This window comes from Equus quagga, chromosome 12 (assembly GCF_021613505.1).
Source record: "Equus quagga isolate Etosha38 chromosome 12, UCLA_HA_Equagga_1.0, whole genome shotgun sequence".
NCBI classification, from domain to species: domain Eukaryota; kingdom Metazoa; phylum Chordata; class Mammalia; order Perissodactyla; family Equidae; genus Equus; species Equus quagga.
Window position 1 is genome coordinate 110200461 of NC_060278.1, and position 21737 is coordinate 110222197.

The window sequence follows — 21737 nt, forward strand, 5'->3', positions numbered from 1 at the left end:
GCAATTTTTACTTGCCACTTGGGGCTACTTTGTGTGGTGTCTGTCTCCCGACCAGAAGCAGGTCCCCAGGTCCAGGGCCGCCCATTATGGGAGCCCCCTCAACCACCCTGGCCACCATTCTGGATGGTACAGGTGTGAAGGTGTCCCCGCTCACAGAGCACAACGGGACAGCACTGACTGTAGTGATGTCTGCATGGGGCAGGTGTCCATTCACTCTGAGGACAAGCAGTGAGGCTCAGGGCAGGCACAAGGCCTGACCTACCCGTGTCCATGGCCAGCATGGCCTGCACCTCCTGGATCTGGGCTACCAGCTGCTCCTTTTTGGCCTGGGCGTCGTGGAGCTGGGTCCCGGTGCCGTGGAGGGTGGCCTGCGCTGTGGGGGAGGCAGCCTCAGCCCCAAGGAGCCCCCGCCCTCATCACACAGGTGCAGCCCACTTTGGCCCTCCTGACCATGGAGGACCAAGGCTGACTTGCACACAGACAGACGGAGACATCCAGACACGAGGGCCCTCGGCTTGGGGAAGCATGGGAACACCCCGAGTCTTGAGGCAGCCTCCCAGTCCCACAGCAAATGTAGTTATTCCCATCTCATGGATGAAACGATGGAGGCTCAGAAAAGCCAAGCCATTGCCACGGCCCGCCAGTGCTCCAAGGTCCTAGTGGCAGAAGGTGTACGCCCACCACCTCCCCCTGCTTTCTCACGCTCACCACCCTCCAGCCAGGACAGCAGGAAAACTGTCAGCTGGTCCCATGTTCTCTGCCCCAGGGAACCTCCACAGTCCCAGAGCCCTGTCACAAGGCCAGGGTGAGTGGTGGGCCTTTCTTTGCAGGGCTCCCAGGGGGTGGACACGCCAAGGTGGTGGGAAGCAGGATTTCCACACGGGGCAGCCGCTACCCTGACTCACAACGTGACAACTCACAAACCCCCAGACACATGGCTGGAGGCTGAGGACCCCGCAGAGCCCGGACACCAGACGGACCCGGCACTCACCGCGGCCCAGCCTCCACTGCTCCCTGAGGACGGCCTCCTCCAGGGCACTGCTATTGGCCCGCAGCTGCTGGGCACGGGGCGCCAGGCCCTGCTGCACCACCATCTGCAGACACCAGGACAGGATGCAGTTCACACCCACCCGGAAGGAGCTGTAGGGGGTCAGGGGCTCCTGGCAGGGCCTCAGGGAAAGTCAGGGCCTCACCGCCCATGTGCGGCTCGATTGCTGCAGCGCCTGGCCGGCGGCACCCTCGGCAGCCTGCACGGCTTGCAGGATGCTGCTGTAGGCGTTGGCGGCCTCGATGGCTCGCTGGATGAAGCGGTCCTGGTTGACTCCGCGGATGATGCTGTCGGGGGAGGCAGGGGAGAATCAAAGGGCATGTGGGGGGCCCAGACGTCCTCAGGCCAGCACGCGGGCCTCCTGCCATCACAGCTGCTCGGCCAGCCTGCCTGCTGGCTCCAGCCTCCTGCCTTTTCCCTGCCGTCTGTGGCATGTGCCTTCCCTGCTCCCTGCCTCCAATCTGAGCCTGGGCTCCTCTCTCTGGGAGCCCTCCTAGACCAGCTGTGCCCCTCCAGACCCTGACTGCCCCGGCAGGGACCTGGGCTGTGTCCCTAGGGCACTCCTCTTTGGGCCCCACACCTGGACAGGTTGAGCGCCAGTTGGTCCAGCTGCCACGCGTGGGCCTCGGCGGCTTCCACCAGAGCCACCTTGCTGCTCGCCGGAGAGAAGGCCCGCATCTTCTCAAGCAGCGGCGTCCAGGCCCCGTCCAGTCCGGCAGCGAGGTGCTCGCACTCCTGGCGGGGGATGGGCTTAGGTGGGACCCTCCTCCCGATGCCCTCCTCACTCCCCCTGATCCGGGACCCCAGGCACCATGCTCTGCACGCAGTGGAGTGTCCATACCTGCCTGGTGTGCGGCCCTGGGAGGGGGTACTTACCTCCTTGGCCTGGTCTATGCCATGCAGAAGCTCAGAGAGCTGGGCCAGGGTGTCACGGGCAGCCTGCAGAGTGGCCCTCAGGGTGGCACTGTCCTGGGACAGCTCCTGTTTCCGTTGCTGGAGGTGATGGGGATTGAGGAGGGGGTGAGAGAAACAAAGAGGTCTGACAGGGTAAAGATGGAGTGCAGGGTTGCCGGAGAGGAGTATGAAAGAGAAGGGGAGAGGTGGGAAAGAAGGAGGGGAGGGGAGAGGTGGGAAAGGGGGAGGGAAGGGGAGGGGACGGGAGGGGTGGGACTCCTTACCAGGGCCTCCTCCAGGCGTTCCTGGTTGCGGCTGTTGAGCTCCTCAGCCTCCCGTGTGGTGCCCACGGCCCGGTTCAGGGCCTCTCGCAGGTCCATGAGGCCGGCCTCATGCTGGGCCAGCTGGTCTTGGGTGCGTGCAGCCAGCGCCTGGTTCCCCTCCCAGAGGCTGGTCAGCTGCTCCTGCACGCGGGCCAGCACTGGCCAAAACCCAGTATGGGGACAGTTGCTTGGGCAGTGACCCTGGTGCTTGCCTGGCCCCCATCTACCCCCCAAAGCTGATGTGACACAACTCCATGCTGACCTCAGCCCCAGGGCTCCCAGCCGAGTCACCGCCCCTCCCTGTCCCTGCCCTGCCGGGGCTGACACCACTCACATCTCTGGGCCTCGCCCAGCTCGGCCTCAGCTGCTGCCCGAGGGGCCCCCAGGTCTCGGGCCCGCATCTCCCGGAGCAGCCGCTCCACCTCGGCCACTGTCCGGCGCAGCTGCTCACCCGACGGGGCCGAGTCGTTGGCTGGTGACAGACGAGCCGTCTGGGACTCGAGCTCTGTGGGGGTGGGGGTTGTCAGGGCCGGGCAGACCTCTGCCCACTAGCTCCCAAGCCCAAGACCCCCACCCAAGCATCTCCAGACCACCAGTACATAACCCAGCATGCCCTGGATGCCTCCCAGAGCCCCGGGCTCAAGGCCACAGCTGTGCTCGGCCTCCAGGCTGGCTCAGCCCTCTCGCCCACAGCCCCCCACCTCCCACAGGCCCACTGCCGTCTGCTGCCTGCTCCCTTGGCCTCCTTGCCTGGCCAACCCCTCCTCCTAGCCCAGTGCTCAGTTGAAATTTCACTTCTTCCCAAACCCCTGGGCTGGGCCAGGTGCCCCCTTCTTGCTAACACATCTTAGTTTGTAATTAAGGTGTTCACCAGTTGGTTTTCCCAGGAGGTGAGGTGCCCGCGAGGGGATCGCTGGCCTGTCTCACAGAGCCACCTACTCTCTTGCTCTGGCCACACCTGCCACCTCTCTTACCTCCCCACTCTGCCCTGCTGTTGACTCAGCCGAGGCCCTACGTCCCTCTCTAAACGTCCACACCCTGCCAATTCTTCAAGGCCAAGCCCCCCGGAGGCAGCCCCCCTACTCTAAGCCCCGAACGCCATTTTGCTCGGCCCCTATCCCCCTGCCTGGCTGAGCCAGCCCCTACCTCTCAGGGCGCTGTCCACAGCCCGGATGGCCACCAGCAGGGTCTGCACCCGGCCCAGCGAGGCCTCAGTGCTGTCCAGCAGTTGGCTAGCCCGAGCTTGGGCCCCTGTGGCCTGTGGACGCAGTGCCCCATCAGCCCACAGCCTCTGATGATGAGGGGAAGGCCGGGGGCATGGGGAGGGGCCTCGGGCCTGAGCTGAGGGTCAGGGGTGACAGTGGATGGTCTGGAGCCCAGGAAGAGGGGCCTCAGGAGGTGGAGTCTACCAAGGGGGAGAGGCCCAGGGGGAGGGGTTTGCTTGAGAACCATCCCAGGGAGCTCTGGGGGAGGAGACTCCAGGGCAGGGGTCCCCAGTGGTCCTGCCTGGCTGTCCAGCCTCTGTGTGTCCTGCCCGAGGCTTGAGCTCTGTCGCTCCAGCGCCTCCAGCCTCTGCGTTGTCTCATGGCGGGGGCCCAGGGGGCTCTGCAGCTGGCTCTGTGGGGAGGGGAAGGTGAGGGCCTGTAACTGGGGAGAGAGGCTGGGGGGCCGGGCCGAGAGGTACCTGCAGGTCAGCGATGGAGGCGTTCAGCCTGTGCAGCCGGGCCCAGGCCGCAGAGCTGGCATTGACCCCGTGCAACTGCTCCCGGATGGCAGGGAGGAGGGCGCCGGCCTGCTCCAGGTCGTCCAGGAGCAGGACCACACAGTGGTCACACACTGCAGACAGCACAGGTGGGTCAGTGCAGGGTGTGGGGTGGGCGTCGGGTGGGCATGGGACCAGGGAGAGAGTCGTGGGATCCACACAGTGGGGATAGGTCTGCCAGGGGTCATGGGGCTGACATGGGGGTTCTGCACTGAGCTGAAGGTGACAAGGTTGGTGGGAGTCAGAGGTCAGTGTGGGGATCAGGAGGTTAACAGGGAACTGGGCAGGTGCCAGGAGGTCAGCACAAGGTCGAGGTGAATACACAGTTGGGTAGGGTCCAGAGTGGTGGGTGTCAGAGAGTGGGAGTGAGGTCAGCACGGAGTCTTGGGGTCAATGTAAAGGCAGATGTAGGGTCCCTTGGAAAACTGAAAGAGTTGGGATCACAGGGCTCCCCTGGAAGTCAGGGTTAACGTGGGGGTCACCAGCGCAGTGCAGGCTGGCACTCGCACTCCCTCACAGGGAGTTGGGAGAGCTGGGGTGAGACGGGGGTGGTCAGCTGGGGCACAGGTGGGGTGGAGTGGGGGCCTACCTTCACAGTGGACACCATGGCCCCCAGGCCTGCCTGGCACAGGCACCTGGTGCTGGTGGCTACAAGTGTCACAGCGCTCTCCACTGAGCCCTGGGGGGCACGTGCAGCGACCAGTGTGCAGGTCACAGTGGCCCCCTCGGCACTGGCAGCCTGGGGTGGGAGGGGTGGGGTGAGTGGCTGGCGGTGGGCCCCAGGTGCCTGCCATCCCGCAGTGCCCCACCTGCCCACACTCACGCCTGCAGCCTTGCTCGGGGAGCCCCCAGTGGCCAGGGGCACACTCGCGGCACTGGAGACCCCCAGTCCCTGGTCGGCAGTGACACTGTCCACTCTGGGGGTGGCACTCGGAGCCCTCGGCGGCTGGTCCACAGGCGCACGGGCGGCAGCCCCTGCAGCCCTCGAAGCCGAAGTGTCCTTCCTGCCAGTACATGCTGCAATCACAGCTCTGCCCAGCCTGGAGGCTCTGCCCCAACACATCAAGGCCCCGCCACACAGCGAGGCCCCAACCCTTCCAGCCTGGAGGCCCCGCCCCCACACAGCGAGGCCCCGCCCCTCCCAAGCAGCCCTACCTGACAGTGGTCACAGCTTGGCCCTGTCACACCTGCCTTGCACAGGCACTGCCCGCTTTGGGGGTCGCAGGCCTCAGTCCCACATGGGGAACAGTCACACCCTACAGAAAAGGGACTGTGACAATAGTCCTGACCCCCATTTCGGCCTCTTCCCCCTCCCCAAAGAAGTCCTTACTGAGCTCACACTCCACAGGGATCTCCATCCTGCCCCAAAGAAGCCCCAGCCCCTCACTTTGCACCACCTCCCCGGGTTCACCCCTGTCCAGACCACACAGCGGCCTGTGCACTGTCCCACCTTGCCCTCCTCCCCTGCAGCCCACACTCGGCCAGAGGGGCCTGCCAGAGCCCTCCCTCAGGGGAAGCCAGACTCCCAAAGTGGCCCTTGGCCTGACCACGGGTCCTGGGGGCCTGGCCAAGGTCCACTGTGTCCCTGCTGGGCCGGGTAGGGAACACAGCCTCATCCCAGAGGACACCAGCAGCCCCCACTGGTCAACCCGCCCCTCAAACCGCCCCGCTGCCTACGGGTGCAGTTGCCGGGCAGCAAGGCGTTGCCGTAGAAGCCAGGGGCGCAGCTCTCGCAGCGGGGCCCAGTGGTGTGGCGGAGGCAGCCACGGCAGGTGCCCGTCAAGGGGTCACAGTCGCTGAAGAGCATGTTGGGGTCACCATTGCCGCTGCAGTCACAGGGCTGGCATGAGCTGCCCAGCACCAGTGGGTTCCCAAAGAAGCCGGGTGCACACCTGGGGCGAGAGCAGGGTCAGTGACCTATGCCCACACACACATTCTCCGCAGGCCCAAGCTCTCAGTGCCCCGCCTGCTCACCGCTCACAGGAAGCCCCCGCATAGCCGGGTTTGCAGAGACACTGGGTGCGGCCGCCTCGCAGGATGCAGCCCACGGCAAAACTGCAATGTTGGAGGCAGGCATTACACACCTGCGTGCTTTGGCTGAGCAGCCTGTGTACTCAGCCTGGGCCAGGTGTCAGGGGTCCCCACCTCGTGGGCCCACCCCAGGTGCCCTGGCCTCCACAGAAGGCACTGCTGACCCAACCAGGTAGGGGTGGGGGCGTTCTAAAACAGGGCTGTCAGGGCGTGTGGCCACCAGTTGGGACCCTGGAGGAGCTGGCCCAGCTTACTTGTTGGAAGGCACTGACAGGGGGCAGGGGCAGCTGACACAGGGGGCTGCAGGGTCCTCTGACCCACTGCGCACAAAGCCAGCCTGGCACTGCTCACAGTGGTCACCTTCAGTGTTGTGCTGGCAGCCCTGGGGCAAGGGGACAAATCAGCAAGGATGGTGGAGGCCCCACTCCCCACCAGCAGGGTACACTCAGCTGCCCCCAACCCTGCCAGGGACTCTATGCGCAAGGCTGGCTGGGGCCCCGCCCAGGGCACCTCCCTTCCCCCCGGACCTCAGCGTAACGGAACTACTGACCCAAAGGCCCCGGTCTTCCCTAGTCTGTGCCTTTGGCGGCTGCCCTCCCCCCACCAGGGCCCCACTCACCACGCAGACGCCCGAGCCAGGAAGGCAACGGTCTGAGTGGCCATGGCATTGACAAGGGACACAGCGACCCAAGAAGAGACCTTTGATGTCCCGATAATAGCCGGGGGCACATTCCTGTGGGACAGCGTGGGACATCAGCGCTCAGGAAGGAGGCAGGGCCAGCCCGACGTGGGGGCAGAACAAGAACCATGCTCACAGATCAGACCCTCAGGGATCCTGGCCCTGGCCCTGACCGCTTGGAGGCACGAAGTCACAGCCTGTAAAACCACACGGACGCCCTGGCTCAGGGGACACCCCCTCCTAAGTGGGCCGGGGCCTTCTTTTTCCTTCGAACACCCCTTCCAAGTGGGTGGGTGTGCAACCACAAGCTGCCTCGGACAGGTTAGCGGGTGGATGGATGCCCAACGGGCGAATGCTGAGCGGAGGGTGGTGTGGTGGACGAGGCCTGGGTGGACCAGGAGACGGGGCAGACTGGACAGTGAGTGGATAAAGAGCAGCTGCATGCACAGACGGCTGGGCACCGAGACGGCGTGACAGCGGATTAGTGGACAGATGAGCAAGGGGGCTGGCGCGGCCTGTGGCAGGAAGGCAGGGCTGCTGGGAGGGTGATGCCAGCGGTTAGGATCCGAGATGGAGGCGAGGGAGATGGGGACAGAGGGCAAGAGCAGACGCTGGGCTCTGAGCACGGCCGGGCCAGACGTGCGCGGGTGGGGGCAGACTGGCTGGTGGGCAGCAGCCCCATGGCCGGTCCCTGTGCCCATGCCTCACCTGGCAGGAGTCCCCACGGTAGCTGGCAGGGCACATGCACAGCTCCACATTGCTGGCTGGAGGCCCCCCACCCAGCTCGCTGGCCACCTCGAGCGCCACCCTGCGCAGGGAGACGGCCGAGGAGATCTGCGAGAAGAGGGCACGGATCTGCAGCTGCTCCAGGCCGGCCAGCACCATCATGAGCTCCTCGCGGGACACGGCGCTGTGGGTCTCCGCATGCCGGAAGTTCCCCTGCGGGGCACGGCAAGACCTCAGCGGGCCACACGCAACGGGGCAAAGCAGGAGCCCGGGGGAGACCTCCCCTCCTGCAGCGGCGGGGCACTCAGATCACGGGGCAGGAAGGGTGGCATGCAGAGCTAGAAAACCCGTCACCATGGGGAAACCAGGACCTGGACCCTCCCTCACGCCATGTACAAACCCAGATATGGCAAGAATTCAAACACACAAGGAAGACAGTTGAAGCTTTGAGAAAAAAAGTATACGTGAGTATTCCTGATCTCGGAGAGGCAGATACTTTTTTAAACAAGACACAAACACACTAACTGTGAAGGAAGGATTGATAAATCTGAGTGTGTCAAATTTAAGAGCTTCCATTCATCAGAAGACATCTTAGAGAAAGATAGACATGAGCCACAAACCCAGGGGAAGACATTGCCACTCTGAGGTTGGACACAGGGTGAGTGTCAAGAATAACACAGAACTGAGGCTGGCCCGGTGGCATGGTCGTTGGGTTTGCACACTCCACTTTGGCGCCCTGGGGTTCACCAGTTTGGATCCTGGGAGTGGACATACACATCACTCAACAAGCCATGCTGAGGTGGTATCCCACACATAAAATAGAGGAAGATGGGCACAGACGTTAGCTCAGGGCCAGTCTTCTATAAGCAAAAAGAGGGAGACTGGTAACAGATGTTAGCTCAGGGCCAATCTTCCTCACCAAAAAAACAAAAAAGAAAAGAATAACACAGAACTACCCTAAAAAGATGAGAAAAGACCACAGCCGAAAGAGAAACCGGCAAAAGTCATGAACAGGCAGCTCAGAGGGAACCACAGTCTTCTGAGCATCCAAGGGGCTGCTCACCCACTGGGGATCAGGGTTCCCAAGCCAGCACGTGGCCCGGGAGCATTGTGCCTGGGAGCATTTCCCCCAGTAGCCAGGAAGAAGGTGCCACGATTCAAGCGTGGGAGAGGAGTGCCCTGCCCCATCCCACTCCCAGGCCCCACTCTCCACCAGGGAGAGCAGGCACAGCAGCCCGGCGCCCCTTCTGGCCTTCCCTGCACCATGCAGGGTCCAGGAGGGACCTGGGCACCCAGGCCAGCCCTACTCACCTCCACCAGCTGCAGCTGCCCACGGTGAACGTGGCCGGGCGCCGGGTACACCGGCTCCAGGAATGTGATGCTCATCTGGTTGCCCTGGGGAGGCACACGGCCAGGTGAGCGCCAGCAACCAGGCTGCCCACTGTGCAGGCTCGACTGTGCCCGCCTGCCCCCTGCAGTGACCCCCCCGTCCACCACCTGCAGCAGCACATCCGGCCTGCTCTCCGTGGGGATGAACACGTCCCCCCGCTGGGTCTCCGAGTGTACTTCATAGCGGAGGATCCCGCCGTAGGATGACACCTGCAGGTCACACAAAGGATGAGGCCTGGCCAGACCCTGTCCACAGGCCCAGAGCTGACGACAGTGGTCTTAGGCACCCCTGGGGCACGGGGCTGGGCCTGGGCACTTTCTCTGGCTGCCTCCACCACCACAGGCCTCTAGGGGGCCCTGGACACCCTCAGGGAGCCCCCATCCCTCCCTGGACAGAGGCAACCTCACTGCCACCCTCCCAGGCCTCCGGGAGGTCCCAGACACCTCGCAGTGGGGGCCCAATGGGCATGCTCACCCGGTCCCCGAGGTAGGAGGGTGGGGCCTGCCAGTACAGCTCGGGGAAGGCCTCGGGCACGTGCCGCAGGTCAGCGTGGAGCAGTTCCGCCTCTGCCCGCAGCTCGTGGGGCACCACCTGCCGGTCAGTGCTCAGCAGCGCCCAGCCCTCCATGTCCACGTACTGTGGGGCACGCACGTAGGGCAGGTGGATGAGTACCCTTCCACATCACGAGGCCCTCTCCCACATCCCAGACACGCTGGCTGGGGAGCATGATGTCCTCTCCCCAAGGCGCTGCCCTCAGTCCCAGGCCCCCTGCCTGCACACCTCCCAGCGGCCGTGGGCCGAGCTCCTGCAGCGCTCCGTGGCCCCAAAGCAGAAGCAGCGGGTGCAACCTTTGGGGTTGGCGGCATCGAGGGAGAAGGTCCCAAGGCGGCACTGGTCACACCTCGGGCCCTGCACGTTCTCCTAGGGGCAGGAGGGCAGGGCAGGTCATTCGGCCAGGTGCTGGGGCCCCTGACCCCCCTTGGCTCCCTGTGACCCCCAGCTCGCTGATGGACTGACTCTCCCAAAAGCTCCTAGGAAGGCCCAACCGCCCCGAGGAGATGAATTCCAGGTGACGAGCCAGGAGGAGAGGGAGGGTGGGGGTGGCAGGCCCCTGGCCCCCTGTGGGCCCCTCACCTTGCAGTAGCACTGGCCTGTGAGGGGGTCACACACGCCGGGGGCAGAGCCTGCTGTGTGGCAGTCACAAGGGCGGCAGGCGGGGTAGCCGTGGAAGCCGGGGGCACAAGTGTCACAGCGGCGCCCGGCCACGTTGGGTCTGCACCTGCCAGTGGGTGTTCAGGAGCTGGCTGGGCCTCCCCTCCTCCCCAGCCCCCGTGTTGAATGAGAGACCCCCAAGATCTGAAGGAGTGGGCACTGCTGGACCCGAGGAGCCTGGTGGGGGCCATGTGGCTCAGGACCTGGGACTGCCCCACAGCCATGGGGACACCCGCCCAGGCTCTCACTTGCACTGGCCGCTGTCCATGTCACAGGTGGGGTCCGTGAGCTCCTGGACGCCAGGCCCCGAGCAGTTACACTCCTCACAGCCGACCAGGGGGTGGCAGCCGAAGGTCTGGGGCTGGCAGATGATGCAGTCAGGCGGGACGGTGCGGGGAGGGCAGGTGCACTGGCCTGTGAACTCGTCACAGAGGCGGCCGCTGCAGTCGCAGGCTGTGGGGAGCATGCACAGGGCTGGCAGACCCCTCTGCCCAGCTGGGTGGCCCCGGCCTGCAACCCTGGGGGTGTGGCACCAGGGGGCGAAGCCAGGGACGCTCCACCCCACCCCCTACCCAGTTCCACCCACCTCCAAGTCCCGGGCCTCAGGCGGCTCCTCTGAGAAGGGGTCAGCCACCCAGAATTGCCATCTAGTCCCTAGAACGTTCCGGACAACCCTGCAAAGCCCAGGCCACAAGCTGCCCAAGTCCCACAGTTAGGAGGCGAAAGGCTGGCCTGCCAGGCTCCAGAATATTCTCTGGACCACTGTGCCCACGCTTCTTGGTGAGCCCCCCTCCACCAGGAAGCCCCCTCAGCCTCGGGCACTACGCCCCTCGCCGGCACTCCCATGGATGCACTACTCACGCCTGCAGTTGGGGAAGCCCCAGTAGCCAGTGGCGCAGCGGGAGCAGTCGCGGCCGATGACGTAGGCGCGGCAAGGACACTGGCCCCCGAAGGGCTCACACGTGGGGCTCGTGGCACCCACTTCGTGGCAGCCACAGGGCCGAGCCCCGTTGTTGTAGAAGAGAGAGAGCGAGGTGGCGGCGTTGCGGCAGAACGGGGACGAGCTGGTGGGGCTGCAGCGAGGGGCAGTGGTGAGGCCGGCTCCCGGTCCGGGCCCCCAGCCCTGCCCTCGGCCTTGCCCCGAGCCCGGCCCACCTGATGTGGTAACCGTGGATGGCACAGTGGCTGATGAAGTCGTAGGATTTGTCCAGGGGCTCCTCCCGGAGGTAGCTGGGGCTGTAGGTGTCCTCAGGGACCACTAACACGTACTCCTAGGGCATCAAGGCCTGGTCACCTCCCCGTGGCCCAGAAGAGGGCACGTGACAGGGAGCATGGCCAGAGCCTGCTGTAGGAGCACAGCACCAGAGGGTTCCTGTGACTGGCCAGGGTCTGGCCGGGCAGCTCGGACAGCGGCGCAGCATCCCAGCCAGGCCCAGAGCACACCCGGACCGCTCAGAAGGGAGGTCACCTCCACAGCCTGACAGAAGCTCGGGAGCATGAGGAGGCAGTACCAACAAGGAGGTGCCCGGCCTCCTGGGGTCCCTCTCAACCCTGCCTCCTGGACCCACTTTTGCCCTCCCTCGCCCTCCTTCAGGCCCTCTCTCCTCCACAAAGGCTACCCTGGCCAGCAGGACCCTAGGGAGCTGGTGGGCAACATCTCGGCTCTTGGGCTCTCTCTGAAGCTTCAGGTGGTAGGCCTAGAAGTCCCCAGAGGTTGCTGTCCCCTAGCACTGGCATGGGGCTGGGCCGAGGCAGGCAGGGGACATACCCTGGCTGAGTGACCAACGGTGGTGTGACAGGCGTGAGGACGGCTGGTCCCGGAGCAGGTTCAGGACATTCCCACGCAGGGACGCCAGCCCCACGCTGGGTCCCGGAATGTCCACAGGCAGGGACACCAGCCCCACACAGGACATCAGCCCCATGCCAGGCCCTGGGATGTCCCCACAAAGAGATACCAGCCTCAGGACTCACCAGCCAGAGCCACCGGCCCTCGGGCACACGCACAGTCACAGTGAGCTCACTGTCGGTCACATCCAGGACAGCCTGGTCCTCACACACCACCAGGGTGCGGCAGCCGTAGCCATGTGGGCAGAAGCTGGCGTTGGCATGGCCTGGAGCAGGAAGAAAAGGCAGGTCAGCACCCCCACCTACCACCCCTGGCCCATGGCTTCATCCTGGCCCCGGGCACTCCTGGAACCACCAGAAGGAGGGGGTGCCCATGGGGCAGAGCCCCCCCCCACCAAGGAGCGTACACCTGTGACACGTGACACGGACATATGACTTGCCTGCAGAGGCCCGCCTGGCTGGGCCCACTAAACACAGGCCCCTGAGCTTGGCTGAGCAGGAACAAAACAGACACACACGTAGGAACGCGCGTGCCATCAACCAGCGGCCCCTAGCGAACCCTCAATCGCCCATGCGTGTGATGGGCGAATCCTGATTCAGGTACGAGGAGCAGAACCTGAGGGGGCAGGGAGGCTGGGGCTGCCGCCTGCAGGGGACCCCGGGGCACCTCATTGGAGAACTGAGGGCAGGATGGGGATGTGTGGACCTGTCATTCACAGCCAGGTAATGGGCACTGTGCTGTGACCCACGCAGGCCATGCATGGAACCAGCACACAATCTGTCCATGTCGTGTGTGGTGACCACACAATAGGGCCATGTGGATAAGACCCCCGACAGTCTCCTTGTCTGGGGGTCTGTCCCCTCCACCACCCGCCACAGCCACTCACCCTGCCAGACGCGGCCCCCGTTGATGAGGACCTCCACGGCGAAGGTGGGGTGGGCCGGCTGGTAGCCGTGCAACAGGAAGGCATAGCGGCCCAGGGCGGGCACCTGGGTGGTGAAGACCACCGTGCCCTGCAGGTAGAGGCTCCAGTGAGTGTGGTGTGGAGACACTGCAGAGGGAGCCGAGCCAGCCCCCACTGCCACCTGGACCGCCTGCCAAGGGCAGCCGACAGCAGGGGGCCTGAGAGCCGGCCTGGCCCACAGCCCCATCCCTCCTGGCCCGGGCCCTCACCTGAGGGTGGCGCAGCAGGGTGGGCTCCACATCGGGGTCCACGGCGGTGGGGGGTCGAGGCTGGGGCCCAGACGGGGGAGCACCTGGCGTGAGCTCCTGCGAGCGGGTCAGCGGGAGGCCGGGAGGCAGTGGCAGCACCTGGCAGTCCCTGAGGACGATGGGCTGGGGCGGCTTCGGGAAGCGGGAGGGCAGGCAGGCAACACTGGCAGGGAGCACAGGGGAGAGTCCTGGTGATCCGGCCAGTGTGCCCTGCCGGCCACCCCGCCCCCTCCCAGCCCCACTACCTGCTGGGGCCGAAGGTGCCGTGGCTGCTGACGCAGTGGACCCGGGGCTCCAGGAACTCCGAGGTGAACGTCTGCACAGGCACCAGGGTGACGCTGTGCTGCGGGCAGAGGGCAGGGGTGGACGTGGAGGTGCTGGTGGAGCCCCATCCACGCCCCAGCGAACACCGAGTCCTGCTCTTTGCATCAAGCCCCTGTCCCCACTCTGGCAGCCCCTCCTCTGTCTGCATAAACCCCAGCCCTCAACCGCGGCTTCTGGGGCTCAGAGCACTTCCTGCGCGGCTCTCGCCCTGGCCGCCCCACCTCTCCGCTGTCCACCCCCTTGCTGTCTGCAGTCATTCAAGTGCACGTTGACTGCCTGCCTCCCCACAGCTCCAGGGATGGGACCCGGCAAAGGCCAGCACTCAGTAAGCCCAGTTCACCGGCAGGCGTCTCTGCCCCAGGCTGTCCACTGCGGTGTAGGTACACACGTGACAAACACAACACGAGACATCGCAGCGCATCTAGAAAACCCTACAGCGAAGACAAGAAACACTGCACAGACTCAGTGACCCCACAGATCCATCTCCAACATGGAGTTGGCGAAAGACGCAGCACAAAAGAGGAACCCAGGTGTCCCAGTTACAGAAAGTTCCGGAGCAAGCAAACTAAGCAGTGTGGTCAGCGTGGGGAGGTGTGACCCCAGGGGCCTGAGGGCCGTCGGTGGGCCGTGTTGCTTCCTGGCTTGGGTGCTGGGGCCGGGAGAAATGCGCTGGCCTGTGTGCTGTGGGTCCTTTCCCATGTACACGAAACAGCAAGTTTAAAACACCCTTGTCCCCAGTGGCAGAGCCGTGGGCGAGGGCAGACTGTGGTGTCCAGCATCGACCACTCAGGAGAAAGCAACGTGGTCCATGCTATTAGCAACATGGCAGAAACACTGACTCTGGAGAGTGGAGTTGGAAAGATGTGGGGACAGGAAGGGGGTTGGGAGGTGGGCCAAGGGGTAAAGGGCACATATATGTGGTGATGGGTGAAAGCCAGACTGTTGGTGGTGAACATGACGCAGTCTATGCAGAAGCTGATAAATAACAATGTGCACCTGAAATCACACAATATATAAACCATTACGCCCTCAATAAAATGATTGAAAAAAACATCAAAAAAAGAGAAAAAGGAAAATGCAGGATGGGGGGGTGACTGTATTACAAGCCTCTCATTGATGATTGATACTTCAGTAAAAATGCGTGCGTGTATTACCCACGTAAACTTTTCAAAGGCCAAGGGAAACGTAATGACTGCAAGAGGTTCTGTGAGAGCCGACGTCATCCGTTCTGTTACTTGCAGAATAAATTTTTACACTTGGTTCTGTGCATCAGAATAACGACGACTATTGCACAGGATTTAGTGATTACAAAACAGGTTTGCACGTATCTGGTCTGTGATTTAATGCTCACAACTCCGTGAGGTTGGTACAGAAGCAAATCACCACGACGCTGGTGAACTTAAGCTTCAGGACCCGGTGAGCAGGCTCCCTCCTAACCCAGGGGAGGGGTGCTGTTCACATATGGACATGTTTTTGCAAATTATACCAAAAAAGCAGTCTTTGGTTAAGGTCACTTTCATTCCACTCCAGCTCCAGTGCATCGTACTTCCCCTTTCACGGCTGCCATGGCTGTGAGCACTACTTCTAAATAAATAGACATTTTGTGCTCACAGGGAAAAAACCCTGCAGGTAAGGGGTGTTCTAGAAGACTCGGGACCAGGAGCTGTGGGTGGGGCTGGTGACGGGGACCTGGGCCCCCTGCACTCTTCTCCCTACCTCTGAATGTGCTTAAGATCAGATAGGAGACCTGACCCCACGGGAGGTCGTGGGGACCGTGCAGGTCAAGGGGCAGGACCTTACCAGGAAGAAGCGCGCCTGCTCAGCTGTGAGCCGGATGCTGGCCTCTGTGTCCAGATGGAAGACCACCAGGTGGTGCTGGGCGTCCAGGACAGCACCTCGGCACAGGGTGCTGGGGCCGGGCAGGGGTGGTCAGTGGGTGGGGCAGCCCTGGGGCCCGAGCCCTCCTCTCCAGCCCCCTAGCCCCCGACCCCATGCACCTGTATGGACAGGGGTGGAGGGTGAGTGCCCCCTGCTGAGGGGCCCGCTGGGGAGTGTGCACGGCCACGCCCACCTCCTGGCGGGTGTCCTCATTGGCGTAGTCCACCACCAGGGCATAGTCGCCTGGCTGCGGCACCACCACCTGCAGCTGGACATCCACCTGGGGGGACAGGACAGTCAGAGGCCCCGCCCCAGCCCCCACCTGGAGAACAGGACTCCATGTGCTCCCTGGACGTGGCTCTTCCCACTGTCCTCCCTCAGAGCCTCCTCCCGCTGGTCTGAGGGCCTGTGCACCTGCTGTCCCGGTTGCCTGGGCCACTCCTCCCACGACACTGCCTCAGCCGCCACCTTGCAACCTCTGCTCACTCCGAGCCTCCCCTGCCCACCTGAGGCCCACTGGCCTCACCGCTGCTGAGTGCCCAGAGGTCTGGCCCGAGTCTTGGAGTGAATAAAAGACCCAACACCTGTTTGTGATCAGCAGAGGGCTGGAGCCGTCAATACCATTTACAGACGAGGCCCGAGGGTGTTCTGACTCCCGGTCAAACCCACGGCCTCGCCCGCATCTCTCTCACCCTGCACCTGTGTCCTGTCACTGCAACACGGACCCCTATTTCCCAGGCCAAGGGTACACCTCCCCACAGGTCTTGACCCCACTCGGCCGCCCCTCTGTGGGGCCCCAGAGACACTCACGTCACTGCCTATGCAGGCGGCCAGCAGCGGGTGGGAGGGGCTGAGCTGCTCCGTGGGGCAGGGCCGAGGAAGGCTGTTGTCATGACGACAGAGGGCTTCGGGCCCAGTGGCCGAGGGGAAGCCGTCCAGGGGCAGGTGGGTGTACAGGAGGCAGCTGCCAAGGGGGACATGGTCTGTGGTCAGCAGGGGCAGGCGGCCTGAGCACAGTGAGGGTCGGGCCCCATGCCCCCGCCCATCGGGCCGACCCTCACTTCTCTGCAGAGCGCTGGTCAGTGGGCCGGAACGTGCAGGCCTCGGTCACCCGCAGCTGCAGGAGGGCCGCCTCGTAGTAGGCGCTAGGCAGCAGGACCACATAGTCCTGGGGCAGAGCGGGCAGTGGGTACCATGGCCCTAACCACCGCCCCGCCCCGCCCCGCCCCGCCCTGCTCAGCCCCTGCCTCACCAGGAGCACCCCTGTGGCCTCCACGAGCAGGGCCCAAGTGCCAGGGTTCAGCACGAAGGGCTCCCCAAAGCCTCTCCGGGGCACGGTGACGAAGGCAGGCTCCGTGCTGGGCGGGAAGGCCACCGGCTGGCTCTGCTCTGTGCCTGGGAGCAAGGACAGTGAGACTCCCGGACACAGCCTACCAGCCAGCCCACGCCGCACATTGCCCAGGGCCAGCGGACAGGCTAACCTCCCCACCCTCGCGCGGGCCCAAGGCAGGGCTGGGGCTGGGTGGGATTGAGGCGTGAGTGGGGGCAGGGGGAGGGCGGGCGGGAGGGGCAGGGGCACCCCCGCCAACACTCACAGTTGGTGCAGGTGGCAAACTTGCCCTCCTCTCGCACAGACACCCGCCCACTCACACTTGTGGGCCCACGGTTGACGTATCGGAAGACCAGCCGGAAGAGGTCAGGGGAGCTCACGTTCAGCCTCGCCACGATCCTGGGCTGTGGGGAGGTGTGGAAAATCAGGGTCTCCCCTCCCTGGCCATTCTCAGCCTGGTCCTGGGACCGCAGGGGCCTGCCCACCAGCTCAAGCCCCGAGCCGGGGGCTGGGGCTGCGCCACACCCACCTGGATGGGCGTCATCTGCGCATAGCCCCTCCAGCTGAAGTTCTCGAACTCCAGGGGGTTGAAGCCGAAGCGCACGGCGTGGCCCTCAGGCGTGGCCGCCTCCTCCAGCTCCAGGCGCAGGTGGTGCAGGTCGGGGAGGTAGTGGTCCCGCGCTGGCCTGGCCACAGCAGGGGTGGTCAGGGGCAGCCGCCATCCTGGCTGGGCAGGGCAGGCACTGGCCCTGCACAGCCCACCATGGTCCCCAGGGAGCAGCCCAGTGGACAAGCCGCCTCCCCGAGCCCCTTGCCCCTGCCTTGTCGGGGGGCACCCACTCGCTGCAGGTGAGGCCCTGGGTGTTGGGGCGACACCGGCAGGCGCCTGTCCTCGGTTCACAGCCCTGGCCCAGCGCACCACCAACATCACAGCGGCAGCCTGCAGTGGGAGGGAGTGAGGTCAACGCGGCCCAGCCCCCTTGCCTTAGTGCTCCTCCCACAGCCCCCTGGCTCAGGAGCCTGCTCCGGCCTCAGAGACAGGCCCCTGGGGCTCTGTCCACCCTCTGCCGAGAGCAACCGGGTCTGAGAAGGCATCTTCTGTCTAGCACTCGAGGCTGCCTGGGGCTCTGGACACCAGAGGTTCTGAGTCCAGGCTCGGGGGCAAGGGAGCCGGGATTGACTAGCGACGTCCACCAGGGGTGCAGGTTGGAGGGGAGGAGGATTGAGGGCAGAGACGGTAGTGCCCCCTCTCTCCCACACCCCGCACAGGCCTGGCCAGGCATCCAGAAGCAGCTCAATGAGTGACAGTCCAACATCTGGGCCTCCCCGTGCCCAGGCCCTGGCCCCACCGGTCCCATCCTGGCTCAGCCTCCTCCATGACACAGTCAGAGGGGCGAGTGAGCGAGGACCTACTGCGGCAGCCGAAGTAGTCAGCCCGGTCCAGCCCGAAGAAGCCATCCTTGCACGCCGCGCAGGTCTGGCCACACACGTGGGGCTTGCAGAAGCACTGGCCGCTGCCCTGGGGACCGAGGGAGAAGGTGGGACCAGGCAGGGGAGGGTCTCGACACGCCGGCCCCCACAGCCCCCAGCACCTCGGCCCTCGGACTCACCAGCTGGCACTCGGTAACTCCACCCAGTGTGCCCCTGGGGTCGCAGCTGCAGCCTGGGGGGACGGGGGCAGGGCAAGCTTGAGATGGGGGAGGGGCAGGAGGGCCTGGACTCCATCCTGCTCAGGATTGTGAGGCCAGCCCTCACCTCCCGGCGCCCCCAGCACCCCCAATACCCACTCCAGCACACTCACGGGTACAGCCTTCAGGGTTGCTTGGACTCAGTCCCCAGAACCCGGGTTTACAGCGATCGCAGCTTGGTCCCTCCACATGAGCCCGGCACGTACAGGGGGCCTGTGCCTGGGAGAAGATGAGACTGAGGGTCAGAGTGGGTCCCTGTCCTCTTGCCCACAACCCTAAGCCCTGGAGCCCTGCCCTGTCTCTGGCATGTTCCTGGAGTGCGGACAGAGGACTACTGGGGAGGAGGTGGGCCCTGAGGCTGCTGTGACAACTGAGCAGCAGAAGGAAGCAATGGTCTCACTGGGCCACACCCATCCCCCCAGTGAGGGCTGACCAGGGCTTACCTCAGGAACAGCTGGGGCCAGGCCAGCAGGGTGGCAGGAGCCAGCTGTGGAGACACCCGGACCATGGTCATTCCTTGGTCCCCGACCCCAATGGCCAGCGGCTTGCCCAGGCCCAGCCAGGACTCACAGCTCCATGGGAGCCAGCACACCCACCTCCCACACATATGAACAAGCATGAAAACCTGTGCCTCTGTGCTGTGGTCCCCACAACATGGGTTATGAACATGCAACCAGCACACAGAGCATGTGAACACGTGTGAACATGCACCATGCACGAACAGCCACACAAGCACATGTGTGCACAAAGCACGTGAACACATGGATCCATGTACCGCACGTGAACACAAATAAGTGAACACACACATCCAAGAACACACACATAAAAACGTGCGTGGACACTCACGCAGCACACGCACACACACGCACACACACGTTCAGGGACTGCAGCGTGTGAAGCACAACATGAGCACACGTGTGGGCAAGCAGAGCACGCGAACAGTCACGGGAACACCCAGCACACAAAAGTGCACATGTGAACCCAGCATGCGACACATGCTGCACCAGCCTCACCTTCACAGTAGGGGAAGTTGTAAGCACCGAGCACACATGTGTCACACCGCAGCCCCGTCACACGGGGCCGGCAGCTGCACTGCCCACTGCGAGGGTCGCAGGACGCATGTAGGGAGCCGTCGGCATTGCAGTGGCAGGCTGGGGAGGAGGATGGGTGTGGGCACGTGGTGCGGACACAGCCGCCCTCCCGGCCTCTCACAAGGGCACTCACGGGCACAGTCGGGGAAGCCGTGGAAGCCGGGGCTGCACTCCTGGCAGGTGGTCCCCATATAGCCAGGGCGGCAGTGGCATATGCCACCCACTCTGCAGAGCTGGTCCAGGGCACCCCGGGGGTCACAGGCACAGGCTGCAGGGGACACAGAGTCAGGCTCTGGATGCCTACGGGTGGCCTCCTGCCCCACTTAGGCTCCACCTGGGCCCTTTGCTCACCACGGCAGTCAGGGTAGCCGTGGTGGCCGGGCCGGCAGCGGTCACAGTGAGGGCCATCAAACTCAGGTCGGCATAGGCAGCGGCCAGCCTCGTCACAGCCCTCGGGCAGGGTCCCTGAAGGGCTGCAGCCGCACACTGTGGAGTGGAGAAGTGCCCAGGGGGCCCTGAGCTGGGCAGCCCAAGCCTGGGCCCCACACCCAGCTGTGCCCACTGGGGGAGGCCTCACTCACACTGGCAGAGAGGGAAGTGGAAGTAGCCGGGGGCACAGCGGTCACAGGCAGCCCCTTCGAAGCCAGTCCGGCACTTGCACTGGCCCGAGTCCCGGTCACACTCACCATCTGCCACACCGGGGCTGGAACACTGGCATGCTGCAGGGAGGGGTGGCATACTTGTCAGAGAGGGGCCAGGCTCTCAGTGTCCATGCAAGGACAGGGACAGGGCTGGACTCACGCTGGCAGCCTGGGCCGTAGAACCCTGGGGCACAGAGCTCGCAGTGGGTGCCCTGGAAGTTGGGTTTGCATACACAGCGTCCCACCCTTGGGTCCTTCCGGCAGGCATTGCCCTGGGTCCCGGCGGCACTGCAGTCACAGTCTGAAGAGGGGGGAGAGGAGGGGAGTCTCAGATGCCCTGCAGACCCGAGCCCTCCCTGCTGGGAAACCTCCTCAAACTCATCTCCTTACACTTATACTATGTTCCTACAAAACTGAAAGACAGCAGAAATCCCAAGAAGGGAGAGCCGACGCTTTGAGATAACAGTGGTGTGCGTGAAATCAGGACAACTGTAAACACATATGACTAGTTGTTTATAACATTGATACCAAGTCAACTGCAGGCATTAACACAACCAGAGAAAAACGTAAGAACAAAACATAACAAGGCAAAGAGAAAACTCTAGTCTTTATAAATAATTCTGGGGGTCGGGAAGAAGGAAGAAAAAGTGTGCTAAATGTCTTAACTTATGCATGAAAACAGGGTCATAAATGCTATGCAATTTTTGTAACTGATACAATATGATGACTTGATATTTATCAAAAATGTAAGAATAACCATGGGACTGACCAGAAGATAGAAACAGAACTTGCAAACCCCCTGAGGAGGAAACGCAAACCAACCAACCCAAGCACCTTTTGTTGCTCAATCTGGCAACAGGCTGGAAGGGAAAAATGTACAGGAAGGGAGAAATGATACAATAAAGGCAGGAGCAAGCCCTACCGACAGCAGCCATAGTCTCTGTCACTTTCATGAGATAAAACCCAAAGGCGTCAGTTTCACTCTAAAAGGAAAACCCAGAAATTATCAGACTACTAAATCTGAGCAAGATGCAATAAAACTAGGACTGAACCATCAAAAAAAGGACAGAAAGGATATCTAACCACCCGGAGTTAGGAACACTCTTCTAAATAACTCAGGTGGAAAGGAACATGGAAACTGAAATGATACATTGTTTAGAAAGGAACAGTAATGACAACTCAGCTTATCAACCCTATGGGGCCCCCCTAGCCAAGGTACACCCTGAGGCAGATTAAGAGCTTTTTAACTCAGTGTTTCTCAACCTCGGCACCACTGACATTCTGGGCTGGGTAACTCTTTATTATGGGGGTGGGGGCTATCCTGTGCACTGCAGGATGTTTAGCAGTATCCCTGACCCGGCCCCACTAGAAAAACACAAAATATCCCGAATAGCCAAAGCAATCCTGAGAAAAAAGAACAAAGCTGGAGGCATCACACTCCCTGACTTCTAAATATACTGCAAAGCTACAGTAGTCAAAACAGCACGGTACTGGCAGAAGAACAGACACACAGACCGATGGAACAGAACTGAGAGCCCAGAAATGAAACCACACAGCTACAAACAACGAAATACCAAATGCACTCAGACCTCCACCACCACCAATTAGAAAGCACACCATTATTTTATGTCCTGTGATGAAAGGAAAACACCTGCCAATCAG

General features: G+C 63.1%; 1 protein-coding gene across 1 annotated transcript in view; it reads right to left on the reverse strand.

Annotated features, from left to right (window-relative positions):
• Positions 1-21737, reverse strand: part of LAMA5 (laminin subunit alpha 5) — a 51629-nt gene that overhangs the window by 6558 nt on the left and 23334 nt on the right. The window contains exons 12-58 of the mRNA XM_046678391.1: positions 20236-20376; positions 20016-20153; positions 19786-19920; positions 19568-19702; positions 19357-19494; positions 18787-18830; positions 18457-18562; positions 18266-18318; positions 18069-18174; positions 17496-17595; positions 17185-17341; positions 16921-17059; positions 16578-16720; positions 16387-16493; positions 16136-16289; positions 15445-15605; positions 15248-15356; positions 13369-13466; positions 13085-13286; positions 12798-12924; positions 12037-12176; positions 11221-11336; positions 10927-11138; positions 10314-10518; positions 9988-10132; positions 9634-9774; positions 9328-9489; positions 8961-9062; positions 8775-8858; positions 7446-7676; positions 6678-6791; positions 6313-6440; positions 6002-6082; positions 5705-5919; positions 5183-5283; positions 4851-5031; positions 4617-4766; positions 3950-4101; positions 3772-3882; positions 3412-3523; positions 2600-2770; positions 2227-2423; positions 1925-2041; positions 1629-1783; positions 1194-1335; positions 992-1094; positions 263-373 (exon numbers count right to left, since the gene is read on the reverse strand). Of these exons, the coding sequence (XP_046534347.1) occupies positions 263-373; positions 992-1094; positions 1194-1335; positions 1629-1783; positions 1925-2041; positions 2227-2423; positions 2600-2770; positions 3412-3523; positions 3772-3882; positions 3950-4101; positions 4617-4766; positions 4851-5031; positions 5183-5283; positions 5705-5919; positions 6002-6082; positions 6313-6440; positions 6678-6791; positions 7446-7676; positions 8775-8858; positions 8961-9062; positions 9328-9489; positions 9634-9774; positions 9988-10132; positions 10314-10518; positions 10927-11138; positions 11221-11336; positions 12037-12176; positions 12798-12924; positions 13085-13286; positions 13369-13466; positions 15248-15356; positions 15445-15605; positions 16136-16289; positions 16387-16493; positions 16578-16720; positions 16921-17059; positions 17185-17341; positions 17496-17595; positions 18069-18174; positions 18266-18318; positions 18457-18562; positions 18787-18830; positions 19357-19494; positions 19568-19702; positions 19786-19920; positions 20016-20153; positions 20236-20376 (6372 nt within the window). The remainder of the gene's footprint in view (positions 1-262; positions 374-991; positions 1095-1193; positions 1336-1628; positions 1784-1924; positions 2042-2226; positions 2424-2599; positions 2771-3411; positions 3524-3771; positions 3883-3949; positions 4102-4616; positions 4767-4850; positions 5032-5182; positions 5284-5704; positions 5920-6001; positions 6083-6312; positions 6441-6677; positions 6792-7445; positions 7677-8774; positions 8859-8960; positions 9063-9327; positions 9490-9633; positions 9775-9987; positions 10133-10313; positions 10519-10926; positions 11139-11220; positions 11337-12036; positions 12177-12797; positions 12925-13084; positions 13287-13368; positions 13467-15247; positions 15357-15444; positions 15606-16135; positions 16290-16386; positions 16494-16577; positions 16721-16920; positions 17060-17184; positions 17342-17495; positions 17596-18068; positions 18175-18265; positions 18319-18456; positions 18563-18786; positions 18831-19356; positions 19495-19567; positions 19703-19785; positions 19921-20015; positions 20154-20235; positions 20377-21737) is intronic.